Source organism: Hyperolius riggenbachi, chromosome 3, assembly GCF_040937935.1.
Source record: "Hyperolius riggenbachi isolate aHypRig1 chromosome 3, aHypRig1.pri, whole genome shotgun sequence".
Taxonomy (NCBI): domain Eukaryota; kingdom Metazoa; phylum Chordata; class Amphibia; order Anura; family Hyperoliidae; genus Hyperolius; species Hyperolius riggenbachi.
The window spans coordinates 451,519,647-451,533,788 of NC_090648.1; the positions used below are offsets into that span (position 1 = coordinate 451,519,647).

General features: G+C 48.8%; 1 protein-coding gene across 3 annotated transcripts in view; it reads left to right on the plus strand.

The window, feature by feature from the left end:
• The window catches only part of AGK (acylglycerol kinase), a 91,615-nt gene that overhangs the window by 71,188 nt on the left and 6,285 nt on the right, over window positions 1-14,142 (plus strand). For all 3 annotated transcript variants that reach the window (XM_068272993.1, XM_068272992.1, XM_068272994.1), the window contains 3 exons: window positions 2,285-2,364; window positions 4,064-4,121; window positions 12,175-12,322. In XM_068272993.1, coding sequence (XP_068129094.1) covers window positions 2,285-2,364; window positions 4,064-4,121; window positions 12,175-12,322 — 286 coding nt within the window. The remainder of the gene's footprint in view (window positions 1-2,284; window positions 2,365-4,063; window positions 4,122-12,174; window positions 12,323-14,142) is intronic.

Sequence of the window (14,142 nt, forward strand, 5' to 3'; positions counted from 1 at the left end):
AGCTGGGCTGAGATCGCTCGACGCTGTGTCCCCATCAATAATCAAGCTGTATTGCTGAGTTTTGCCTCCTTTTAAAATCAGCGTTCTGTGACCATTGGATTAAAGGACACCTTAGGCCTTATAAAAATTCAAAAAGAGGGGGAGCAGGCATGTGTATGAAGCTCTCCTCATACCCAGCGCTCCCCCCGTTGTCCTCCACCCCCCTCCGTTATTGCCTTATGTCCCCCCCAAGCTACTGCACGGTCGGGAGCGTCAGTGTGCACTGTGCAAGCGTGTGGTGTGCGCGCAGCTGCAGGACTCAAGCACCTATGGGTGGCGGCTTAGTGTGGGTGACGGCTTAGTGCAGCGGTTGTGGTGTGCGCGTGCAGCTGCAAGACTGAGAAGCACCTGTGGGTGGAGGCTTAGTGTGGGCGACGGCTTAGTGCATTGGTTGTGGTGTGCGCATGCAGCTGCAGGGCTCAAGCACCTGTGGGTGGTAGCTTAGTGTGGGAGACAGCTTAGCTCTTAGTGCAGCGGTTGTGATGTGTGCGTGCAGCTGCAGGACTCAGAAGCACCTGTGGGTGACTGCTTAGTGTGGATGACGGCTTAGTGCAGTGGTTGTGATGTGTGCGTGCAGCTGCAGGACTCAGAAGCACCTGTGGGTGGCGGTTTATTGTGGGCGGTGCAGTTGTGTGGTCAGTAGCTTAGTGTGGGCGGTGGCTTAGTGCAACGGTTAGCGATGCGTGCAAGATTCTTTTGAGAATCGGGGGTTTCCTGGTTATGTACAATGGGTGCTTTGCTGTTTGCACTTCTTTGGGTATAGGGGATGTGTTTGCAAGGGGAAATCTCTACAGTTTGGGTGGCAGCTTAGTGTGGGCGACAGCTTAGTTCTTAGTGCAGTTGTTGTGGTGTGTGCGTGCTGCTGCAGGACTCAGAAGCACCTGTGGGTGGCGGCTTAGTGTGGGCGATGGCTTAGAGCATTGTTTGTGGTGTGTGCGTGCAGCTGCAGGACTCAGAAGCACCTGTGGATGGCGGCTTAGTGTGGGCGATGGCTTAGTGCAGTGTTTGTGGTGTGCGCGTACAGCTGCAGGACTCAGAAGCACCTGTGGGTGGCGGCTTAGTGTGGGCGACAGCTTGGTGCAGCGGTTGTGGTGTGTGCGTGCAGCTGCAGGACTCAGAAGCACCTGTGGGTGGCGGCTTAGTGTGGGCGATGGCTTAGTGCAGTGTTTGTGGTGTGCGCGTACAGCTGCAGGACTCAGAAGCACCTGTGGGTTGCAGCTTAGTGTGGGCGACAGCTTGGTGCAGCGGTTGTGATGTGTGCGTGCAGCTGCAGGACTCAGAAGCACCTGTGGGTGGCGGCTTAGTGTGGGCGACCGCTTAGTGCAGTGGTTGTGGTGTGCGCGTGCAGCTGCAGGACTCAGAAGCACCTGTGGGTGGCGGCTTAGTGTGGGCGATGGCTTAGAGCATTGTTTGTGGTGTGTGCGTGCAGCTGCAGGACTCAGAAGCACCTGTGGATGGCGGCTTAGTGTGGGCGATGGCTTAGAGCATTGTTTGTGGTGTGCGCGTACAGCTGCAGGACTCAGAAGCACCTGTGGGTGGCGGCTTAGTGTGGGCGACAGCTTGGTGCAGCGGTTGTGGTGTGTGCGTGCAGCTGCAGGACTCAGAAGCACCTGTGGGTGGTGGCTTAGTGTGGGCGACCGCTTAGTGCAGTGGTTGTGGTGTGCGCGTGCAGCTGCAGGACTCAAGCACCTGTGGGTGGCAGCTTAGCTCTTAGTGCAGCGGTTGTGATGTGTGCGTGCAGCTGCAGGACTCAGAAACACCTGTGGGTGACGGCTTAGTGTGGATGACGGCTTAGTGCAGTGGTTGTGGTGTGCGCGTGCAGCTGCAGGACTCAGAAGCACCTGTGGGTGATGGCTTAGTGCAGTGGTTGTGGTGTGCGCGTGCAGCTGCAGGACTCAGAAGCACTGGTGGGTGGCGGTTTATTGTGGGCGGTGCAGTTGTGTGGGCAGTAGCTTAGTATGGGCGGTGGCTTAGTGCAACGGTTAGCGATGCGTGCAAGATTCTTTTGAGAATTGGGTTTCCTGGTTATGTACAGTGTGTGCCTTTCTGTCTGCACTTCATTGGATACATGTGATGTGTTTGCAAGGGGAAATTTCTACAGTGGAGACACAAAAAGCGAATGAACTAATATTTCACCCTTTTCAGCTCTATCTAGATGTAAAAAAAAATATTTTAAGTTTTATCAACTTGAATTTGCAGTGGTTAACTACGTGTACATTTGACTCCTTATCACTCTGTTTGGCAGGGAGAGCAGGACCAGCCGGTGTTTGCTGTGACCAGTCTGCGCTGGGGAAGTTATCGGGATGCAGCAGAAAAGTCCACAAAGTAAGTGAACTCTCTGGATTATGCAACAATGCAAGTCCATGGCGACGCAGTAAGTGTGCACAACAGGAGTGCGGTGCGACGCGCATGTGTGGCCTGACAGGAATCCCAGTGATTTAGATGCCCAGCATGAGTACACCACTGAGCAGGGGGCAGCGTTACACTGTGGTGCAAGGTCATATGAAGGCTGATTTCTGTGGTGCTCGCACCGCAAACCACAAGTGTAAAATCGGCCTTAACGAGAGCCCGAGGTGGGCTCAAATTTTTTTTTTTAAAAGTAGGCTACCTGATCCTTGGGGCTGAGCAGATTAGGTTGCCGCTAAAACCGATGCTCCCTTGGGCTGCAATGGCCCACTTTCCCTTTCGCGACCTCTGGGTCACAATGCTGCACAGAGAGACTGTGTGGCTCTCATACTGTGCAGGGAGGCGGGGGAGCGGCAGGAGGCACGGCCAGGGAGAGAGCTGCCCAATGGCAGGTCGGGTTCTCTTTAAAGTGAGTTTGAAGCCAATTAAAAAAAATTATAAAAAACATACCTAAGGAGAAGACAGGCTCTGGGTCCTCTAGGGCCTTTCCGTTCCTCTCACGGTCCCAACGTTCCAGCGCTGGAATTCCTGTTATGCTCTCTGCCGCTGTGGGAGGCTTTGAAAGTCTTCGGGAACCCGAATACTCCCAAAAACAGGTGGCTCCATAGTGCGTGAGCACGCTCTCTCTCACATGCGCAGTACGTAGCCACCAGTCTTCAGGGGCCCATGGGCTTCCGAAGCATCCAGCGGCAGGAGATTTGAAAGGGGAGCCAGCACAGAAAGCAGGTACTGTGAGAGGTGCAGGAAGGCTCTATAGGACCCAGAGCCTTCCCTCTCCTTTTTTTTTCTTTTAAATTGGTTTCAGACTCTCTTTAAAGTGAAGGTCCAAGGAAATAAAAACAAAAATGTACTTACCTCGGATTTCCTCCATCCCCTGGCAGCCGTTCTGTGCCCTCGCCGCAGCTCCGCTCCCCGCCGGTAGCCCGGGGTTACCTCCGGTACAAGAGCGCTTCATGGTGCGGCTCACGTAGGTGCCCTGCCGTCATCCAGACTGTACTGCGCAGGAGCAGAACAGTACAGTCCGGATGACATCAATACGACTCTGTGAGCCGCATGCTGGAGCGCAGTAGATGCCGACCTGGCAAGTTCGGTATCTGCACCGGAGGGGACCGGGAGCCACTGGAGCTGCGGTGAGGGCACAGGATGGCTGCAAGGTGCTGGAGGAAGCCCAAGGTAAGTAGATTTTTTTTATTTCCTGGACCTTCACTTTAGGCTTAGAGGACAAAAAAAGCATTCAGCTGGAGGAGAGCGGAAAGACTACACTACCCACATGGCAGTTTTCTGAACTCTGCTGTTGTGATTTTGGGGCACTAGATTAGAATTCAAACCTTTTTTATATCTCAACTAAACTCTGTTCAGCATGGAGAGGAGTGGACGTAGTAAAATGGAGAAACTGCTGATATGCTGTTATGCAATGTAGTTTTGAAAAGCTGTTTATTCTATGAGCCCCTTTGTTTAGGATAGAAGGATAATGGATGTGTTTCTGTAAGTAGGGGAACAGCAGTGCCTCCAGCAGGCGGATCCCCAGAATAACATCTCTGTGTAGCAGATAACGCAGTCTGCTCCTCTATAATTATTCCCTCTTTGTTCATCATTGTCGCTCTCATTCCTTTTACAGATATTGGTATTTGGGGCCACTGAAGACCAGAGCTGCTCATCTGTTCAGCACACTAAAGGTACGGCCCGCCACAGTTATCTAGGACACGGCAGTCCCCAATGTCCTGTAAGACTATCTAGCCTCTGACACAGTAGCCGGGGGGCAAAGATTACATTACTATTAAAGAGGAGCTCTACTCCTCTTTACTGAGCGGGGGAATAAAATGGTCTGAAAGTGAATGTCTGTGAATTGGTAAGGGCTGTTGACAGATCGCTTCTAGGATGCATGTAGAAAGGTAACATGAAAGTCTATTTGACTTTCATGTTAACTTTCCCATTAGACGAAGCGTTCTAGAGGATTACATTGTAATGCATCTGAGAGCTTCATAAAATCCAGCGCCTGCGTTTTCCTGTCGGGTGAATTAGAACTACTGTTGCTGATCAGCATCGCACCACAACTTCCTGGCGTCACACGGCAGGTCATAACACGTATTTGAAATTGGTTCGTGCACGTGTTATGACAGTTATGTAATGTGAAAGAGGCCTAACACAGTAGCGTCTATGCAGCCTCTCCAACCTGTCTGCTGCACTTGTTGTAATTCCCCCTTTTGAAAGTAAAAGTCTTTCAGACGACTTATACACACGTGGCCAGCTGCACAATATCAACCCAACAATTGTGCGAGTTGAACTGCCTGTTGGATCAGGGGGCAAACTGCCTGTTATCAGTCGCTAGCCTAGAAGTTTGTCGCATGTTCACACGCCCAATTATTGTCCAACAAACAGTGGTTGGGTAGAAAAGTTGCAGGTGTGTACCAGCCTTTCAACAGCAACTGGTCTGAGTGTATTAAGTGATAAAGATGCTAATCCTGCATTCAAAACTTTTTATGCTGTTATGGTTTGGAGTTATCACACACCTTAGGAGCACTGGCCCTTTAATTGCCATTGCCAAACAGTTGCATGCTGGGGGTTCTTTTTATCTATAATATATTCCTCCTCTTCCCTTTATTTCCCCCTCATAATGACATAGGACAGTGCACTTCCTAGTATAGACCTCATGGGGAGTGTCTGAAGACTCTGAGAGGAGGGCGGGTAACAGACACAATTAGCAAGAGGAGAAAAAAGAGTGAGGGAGGAAATGTCAGGAGGGCAAAGGTAACCCAGATGGAAACTGTCTAGAATAGGATTCTCTGCTTTTCCTTTATAAAATTTACAGGAATCATAATGTGGACAGAGCAATACATATGTAATGTAAGTAGAACTAGTATTTAACTACTTATACATGTGTTTTTTATTTCTAGGCTGTCACTTGTTCTTTAACCACATAACGAGCAGCAGCGCCGTAAAGGAGATCCGTGACCTCTGGCCTCTGATTGGCCGGGGATCGCCGGTATCTGATAGGCTGAAGCCTATCAGAGGCGGCGCAGGACGCATCGCCGTCCTGTGCCGCCCAGGGGACGGAGCGGAGAGAGGCAAACAGAGGGAGGACAAAAATAGCTGCGGAGGGGCTCTTTGAGGAGCCCCCCCGCGCTAGGCCAAAATAGCCGGCGGCGATCAGACCCCCCCACCCCCAGCAGGACATCCACCTAGTGGGGAAAAAAGGGGGGAAGTCTGATCGCCCTGGCTCATTCCTGATTTGTGCTGCGGGCTGGAGAGCCCTCTGGTCATTAAGTGGATAATACAATAAACTTCATCTGATCAGATCATCTATCCTCTAATTCTCTCCACCTGTGGCATTGTCATTCTAGTCATTCAGGACTGGCTGCCAAATAGTCCCTGTTGAGGTGGCCATACATCAGGCAACTTGGCAGCCGACCGACCATCCGATTCAATTATCATAATCGGATAAAAATTGGTGCCACCAAGTGCATGCTTGATCGACAATGCGACTAATTGTGGTTTGAAATTGGTCACATAAATCGGTTGGACATGCTGCAAGATGTCGGGTCGTCATGGTTCATCGTGTGCGCGACGGTAATGGCCAGCGATATCGGGAGGAGTGACGAAACGCTCGGCGCTGTTCCGTGCATGTATAAATGTGTGTAAAAACACAAACAATGGTGCACATGACAGGCGGGGTCCCCCGGCTCTGCCAGTGCCCAGGACCCCCAAACCCTCATGCAACACCCAGACGAGAAGCACAGGTGAGCCCCGGTATAAATGTCTGTGCATCTATATATTACCTGTCTTGTGTTGTGGTGCCCGTCCGTTTTCCAAATCTGCCACTCTTCCATTAGCGGTATACACACTGCATGGGAAGCCAGCGCACATGTGACGTCCCATGCAAGCGGCAAGTATAGGACTGATTGGAAGACTGATGGGCACCGCGACACTGGGCAGGTAATGTATAAATGCACACACATTTATACATTAGGGGAGCAGCGGATGTGGCGGGCTTGGATGATTCCCTAAAGATTTCATGCTGAAATTGATCGGGAATTGGACTGCTGTGTATGGTCAGCCGACAGATCTCTCTGTAATCAGATTGGATCAGAGAGAGATTTGTCTTTTGGTGAAATCTGCCCATCATCACTAGATGTATGGCTAACTTTACCCATCAGTTAACCTCCTGAGCGTTACGCCGCTCAGGTTTTGCAGCCTAGAGTCCCCAGTATAATTTTAACAGATTGCACACTTGTAAAATCTTTAGCTAGCACTAGGCTAGCTAGTACATGTGGCCGGCATCCCCTTGATTGCTGCTGATCCCCCCGATCCCCCTGCTAATACATTACCCAGCCTGAATCCAGCGATCAGTGCAGCCTCCCCGGACAGCTCCGCTCTTCTCTATGGGGAGGATCGTACATGATGTCACCGGTGTCATGCGCAGACCCGATCCTCCCCATAGAGGGGACCGGAGATCTGCAGGGAGGCTGCGCTGATTGCTGGATCCAGGCTGGGTAATGTATAAACGGGGGAGCGGCGGGGTGAGAGGGGATGCCGGCCACATGTACTAGCTAGCCTAGTACTAGCTAAAGGTTTTACAAGCGTGCGATCTGTTAACATTATACTGGGGGACTCCTGGGGCCAGCGAGCGGTATGCCTGATACAGTGTCGGGCATACCGCTAAGGAGGTTAATGAAAACCTAAACTGAGAAGGCTATGGATTTTTCCTTTTAAAATAATACCAGTTGCCTGACTCTCCTGCTGATCCTGTGTCTCTAATACTTTTAGCTACACAAGCATTCAGATCAGGTACCCTGGCTGAAGCTAAGACTGGATTAGCTGCATGCTTGTTTCAGGTGTGTGATTCAGCCACTACTGCAGCCAAAGAGATCAACAGGACTTCCAGGCAACGGGTATTGTTTAAAAGGAAACATCCATATCCCTCTCAGTTTAGGTTCCCTTTAAAGCACAGAGCCTTTCTGTACAGTGTGAAGCCTTTGCTCCAGTAGAGAGAAGTAATGATCACCAGGCCTGAGTCACGGCTCCCATTTAGAGGCTAAGTGCACAGGGTGCTATTTATAAGGCCGCACTTTCATGGAAAGGGAGAGGATGGGAACAGGCTGACAATGATCTGACTGATCAGGTCTCACACGCAGGAAGGGAACGTGCAATTAGGGCGGATCAAGGTGATGTTTTGGGCTGAATAGGCCTATTTCTGCTGTTCAATGGTCCATTTATGTGAGCCGTCATGCTTAATAGTAAATGGCAGAGCAGTTAAACACTTTTACGTAAGACTGATGGGAAAGGAGAGCATTTAGCTAAACATCTTGCCGATGGGAGTGCTGGTTATTATAATCCTAATCTGTGGATCTATTTTTAAGAGTACCCATTACCCGCGTACACTTTTTTTTTTGCCTAATGGTTAAAGAGGAGCTGTCAGCCATACTATCTCAGAAAAAAACACAAGTAGATAAATACTTGCTCTACTTACATAACATGTGTATTGCACTGTCCACATTTTGATTTTAATGGTTATTTTGAAGCCAATCCCGATTTCCTCCCTACTATCCCCTGCCTGATTTGCCCGCCCTTCACTATAGAAAGTGCATTGCCTCAGCATGAGAAATATTGGCCAATCAGAGAGGAACAGAGGTGTGGGAGGGGAAAACAGGAGGGAACAGGCTTCAGCCAGTCAGGCTGCATTAGTTAAGTCTGAGGAGAAGTAGAGAAGCAAAAGAGGACAACCCAGCATGCCCTGCAACTTCCTTTTTGTGTACCAAATTTTGTGTGTACCAAATAAGAGTCAGGTAAACTGGGGAATGATCATTTATTAACAAGAAAAGTAACAGTGATTTTAACTTTTGGATTGCCTGGTTAGCATCCTTATTACCGTACTTGTTTGTTAGATAAAAATAAAGAATTAATTTTTTATTTTATGCCCGACAGTTACTCTTTAAAGTGCTGTGTTTAGCTTTGAAGAAACGTTAAAGAAAGAAAATCTTTATCTCAGTGATGTCATCATTATCCTTATTTTTAGGATATTTTAAAGGGAACCTAAATAAAAAAAACAACAACTCCCCAGCAGTTTAATTTACATGGGGCTTCTTCCAGCCCCCTGCAGTCATCCTGTGCCCTCACCATGATGCCCATCTGTCAGACAGGCCACGTGCTTAAAGTGTACCTGAGATGGGGCTTTAAATAGACCTTCAAGTGGACCTGAACTCTTGCACAGGACACAAGGAACACATAACAGAAATGCACCCTGTATGTATTTAGAGAGTTTAGCCCAGGCCTGGGCAAACTTGGCCCTCCAGATGTAAAAGAACTACAAGTCCCACAATGCATTTGCCTTTATGAGTCATGACTGTGGATGTCAGACTCGTGCAATGCATTGTGGGACTTGTAGTTCTTTAACATCTGGAGGGCCAAGTTTGCCCATGCCTGTTCTAGCCTGTGTAATTCCCCCTCATTTGTGTCTAATTACTAGTTGTAATCTAATCTCTCCCCTGTGTCACATGATTGCCTATGGCAGATCAATAGATAAGCCCATTTGAAAGCACAGGCTGTAGACAATATGTCTGCTTCCATGAATCAGGAAGTAGAAACTGCAGATTTATTGCAGGATGTGTATCAGCTGTAACAAAGAAATGTTTTTTGTTTGAAGGATATTATGCTGTTGTATATCTTTTAGAGCAGAGAGGAGTACTGAGGTCAGGTCCACTTTAACCTCCCTGGCGGTAAGCCCGTGCTGAACACGGGCTATGCCGCGCAGGAGGATTTCTCAGGCCCTGCTGGGCCGATTTGCATGATTTTTTTTTTTTTTTTTTGCAACACGCACAACACAAGCACTTTGCAAGCTGCGTGCGCATTCTGATCGCTGGCGATTAGCCGCCGCTCGCCGTGCCGCCCTCCCCCAGACCCCGTGCACTGCCTGGCCAATCAGTGCCAGGCAGCGCTGAGGGGTAGATCAGGACTCCCAATGACATCGGTGACGTCATGCCGCCCGTCACCATGGCGACGGGGGAAGCCCTCCAGGAAATCCCGTTCTTTGAACGGGATTTCCTGATCCGAGATCGCCGGAGGCGATCGAAGAGGGTGGGGGGATGCCGCTGCACAGCGGCTATCGTAGCAAGCCGTGGTCTCGCTGCTTGATTTAAATTTTTTTTTTAAAAAAACACTGCTCTGCTGCCCCCTGGCGGTTTTTAATAGACCGCCAGGAGGGTTAAAGGGCCTTAAAAATTATACATTCCTCCGGCCTGATAGCTTCCTTGCTGCCTGGTTCATCCTTGACTGGCCCCGGTAAGTTGTCCAGTTGACGCAGGCGCAGTCTGGCTGTGCGCACTACCCCATTGCCGGGAGCATTTTGGCCTGCGTAGTATTTCTGCGCAGGCGGAGAACGCTCCAGGCATTGGGAGCACGGCCGCGCATGCGCTGTTGGCCCAGACCGGAGGACTTTCCGGGCCAATCACTGAAGAACGAGGAGGAGGACGAGGGAACAATCAGCCCGGAGGGGACTGGAGGAAGCCCCAGGTCCGTATATTTTCTTTTTAAAGGATAATTGTAGTGAGAGGTATATTTCCTTTTAAGCAATACCAGTTGCCTGGCAGCCCTGCTGGTCTATTTGGCTGCAGTGGTGTCTGAACAACACCAGGAACAAGCATGCCGCTCTTCTTGTCAGATCTGACAATAATGTCAGAAACACCTGATTTGCTGCATGCTTGTTCAAGGGCTGTGGCTAAAAGTATTAGAGGTAGAGGATCAGCAGGATAGCCAGGCAACTGGTATGACTTGGAATAAATATGACAGCCTCCATTTAACTCTCACTACAGTTGTCCTTTAAGGCCCCATCTCAGGTTTTCTTTAACGTCGGAAGCCCGTCCGCAATGCGAAAGATTAAAGGGGACCATGGCAGGAGATAATGTCTTAAATGCATAGGTGGGGGATGAGTAGCCAACAGATCTCTCTCTGGTCAGATTCGATAGAAAGAGATCTGTCTCTTGGTCGATCTGCCAATGCATTGATCTATAGGCACCTCAAAACACCACTATCGTGAAAAAAGTAGGCAGTTAAAATCTGACAGAACTGACAGGTTTTAAGATACCAGCCAGCCTCTACACTCACTTGCACACCATTTTGTCAGTTAGACTTTGCAGCTGCTGTTCAGCAAATGCTGTTGAAAACAAAGAAAACCCTGAGAATCCCCCACGAGGAAATGGACTGGCCCAAAACCTGTCTGTTCTTTCCGATTTTAAAGTGGTCTAACACCTAGCATTTCAACTTTGCTTTAAAAGATTGCTTACAGCTTAGAAACTATTATGCCAGATTTTTTCTTTTAGCAGAAATTCACTGAATGGGTTAAACATGACATTTTAGTGTTGCATTTAGCTAGAAATCTGCTTCCCTGCTGAGGTTTAGATACAAATGTATCTATTTACAATGTAAATAAACAAACGCCTCTCTGAGAGAGCACAGATGGCTTTTCAGAGGTCTATTTGCATTCCAAACAAAGATGCATTTGTATCTAAAGGCCCATACACACGTCGGATTTCCGCTAACGACGGGTCGTTTGAACGTCCCGTCGTTCGCCCGCTAAATCGGGCGTGTGTACAGACTATCGTTCGTTTGATAAGAGTGAGTTTGAGCGATCCGCCGGGCGGATCGCTCAAACCCACTCTTATCAAACGAACAATGGTCTGTACACACGCCTGATTTAGCGGGCGAACGACGGGGCGTTCAAACGACCCGTCGTTTGCGGAAATCCGACGTGTGTATGGGCCTTTAAGCTCAGCATGGATGTGGATTTCTAGCTAAATGCAAAACTAAAATGTCATGTTTAACCCATTCAGTGAATTTCTGCTTAAAAAAATCTAGCATAATAGTTTCTAAGCTGTAAGCAATCTTTTAAAGCAAAGTTGAAATGCTGGGTGTTAGACCGCTTTAAAGCCAGTGGTTACCTATTTAAAAATAAAAAAGTCAGATACTCACCTAAGGAGAGGTAAGGCTCGGTCCTAATGAGCCTTCCCTCTCCTCACTCGGTGCTGCGCTGGCTCCCCCGTTCGCGTCCGCCGCCGCAGGGACTTCGGAGGTCTTCGGGAGCACTCGGGCTTCCGAAGACTGGCCGCTCCATACTACGCACGCGCTAGTGCGTCATAGAGGGCGCTCGCGCATGCGTAGTGGAGCAGCCCGTCTTTGGGAGCCCGAGTGCTCCCGAAGGCTTCCGAAAGCTCCCTTCGGCATGCGGAAGTGGCAGTATTTGACCGAACTGGTCGAATACTGCTACGGGGGATCCTGCGCGGGACCGGGTACCGGGAGAGGAGAGGGAAGGCTCATTAGGACCGAGTCTTCCCTCTCCTTAGGTGAGTATCTGACTTTTCGATTTTTAAATAAGTAAACATTCACTTTAACTGCCTACTTTATTCGCGATAGTGGTCCTTTAAGTGACCTCAGAAGCAGTCGGCCTCCAATTCTCCATTGTTGAATTGAGGTTAAATAAATGTACGTAAGTTGGAACCCTATTAAGTTGTGAATAAACTGGAGAAAGTGCTAGAGAAGCCTTCTGTGATTTATTTATTTTTCCTAAGCTCCTAAGAAGGACAATATACCTTCTCCCTAATCCCCCAGAGATTGAAGCTAGACTACAGTCATCGTTTCATCTTTAGTGGTTCACATAGAAATAGTGCTTTCAGCTGCCCAAAGGGACGCCAGGCCTCTGCAATGTTTCCTATAAAACCACTATTTTCTTTCATATTTCAGGAGTGGCCCCAGAGGCATCAGGCTTCCCTCTCATTCCTGGGACCCACAGAACGACCTCCGGAGGAGCCAGAAGGAAAGCCGCTCCGCCCACCTCTTCACGTTAGGATATACCGGAGGCTCGCCCAATACTGGTCACCCCCAAAAGTTGGTATGTTCCTCTGTCCTTTACCATAAAACCGTTATTTCATTTTTTTTCTTCTACAATGTCCCTGTTTTACAGACAAATACTAACATTATAAACCATGTGTAAAAGAAAACATTGAGGGTCTCTATGATCATTCAACAATTGCTGGCTTTTCAGCATCCATTCATGTTCACATTTCCATAGAAGGCACAATTCATGATCATTTCAGGTGACAAACCAACACCGAGTATGGTTGTCTCTCCATGCTGACTCCTGTGCTTTCAGGGATCCGCCTAGTTGTACTGGGCAGTAAACTGTCACCCAAAGCAATCAGGAAGGATAATTACAAGTGACATTTATCCTATATGTATACAGAGCTTTCATCTAGTACTTGTGTTATAAAACATGTTGGGTCTGAATTAGTAAAGCTCCTCGTGAGCTGAAGAACACTTCAGCAGCTGCACTGTGGAGGAAATGTGCTGTACACAGACAGATTAGTTACGGTTTCCACTGTGGTCCTGCTTTATTGGCATCAGCCATTCGCAGCACAACTCTTAATCGGCCAATCGCAACACAGCTCTTAATCGGCCAGTTGCAGCACAGCTCCTAATCGGCCAATTGCAGCACGGCTCTTAATCAGTCGATTGCAGCATAGCTCTTAGTCGACCAAGAGCAGCACAGTTTAAGTGAAGCTGCACACATGCAGTGTGTTGCACTTGTGTGTGCCATTTGCACCGGTCATCTATACAAGCCCTTCGAGTAGTGATCACTACATTTAGGTGAGTATTTTGGAGACAGTTTTTTTTTAAATTAGTGAGCAGAAAATGTTCGCTGCTGTTGGAAACCTGATTGCCAATCTCATAATGCAATACAGTAGAGACTCGGGTATCTGGAACTCCACTAACCAGCCGTCTCACAGTACGAATGGTAACGTGTGGTGCGACCTCTCGGGACTGTTGTGATTGTATAACAAGCGCAATGGAACGCATCAAGTGTCTCACACTTCACAATCCCGTGGCCAGTGTAAGCCGTCTCTTGATTGTACAATCTTTACCGCCTTCACATTTACCTAAACACTTGTGTTCAAAGTATTCTCAATCTGATGACCTTTATAGTAAGTCGAGGTGGTAAGATTGTACAGTCTAAATTGCGTGGTGTATGGTCACCCTTAGAAACTGTAAACGCCATTCACTTCTACAGAGGACCTCTTTCTCCCCAAACTGCTGTATAAGGCTTTAATACAAGCATGTCACCCCCAGTATGTACAGTATAAACACACATAAAGGGAACCTGAGGTGGGGACAAAAACAAATGTATACATACTTGAGGTTTCTTCCAGCTCTCTTAGACTGATTGCTCCTTTAATGTCTCCCCGGGCCGCCCAATCCCCAGCTGGACGGCCCGGTACATCTCAGAAGTCGTGCTTCGTGGGGTGGCCCCGTTGCTCTCACACAGCTGGGAGCGTTTGCGCTTGCGCAGCCGCAGAATGCTCCCGGCGGGACTGCGCATGCTCCAACTGAAGCCAACTGGCTGATTTACTGCGTCGCCTAGCGGAGGATGGCAAGGGAGCAATCGGCCTGAAGGGGCTAGAGCATCAATTGATTTGAGCTGTGTCAAAAATGTGTGAGGACCTTGGCCCTCGTAGGACCGGGTTGACACCCCAGGGCTAGAGGAAGCCCCAGGTATGTGTAAAAGGGTTTTCTTCTCCATCTCAGGTACACTATAAACCTGGTACACACATCCAATTTTGATTGACCAGTGATTGGGCAATGTTACCACTTCCATGTAGTATGAGAGCTTACTTCCACAATCTGTTCATAGTATTCAAAATCGGACGGCTCATA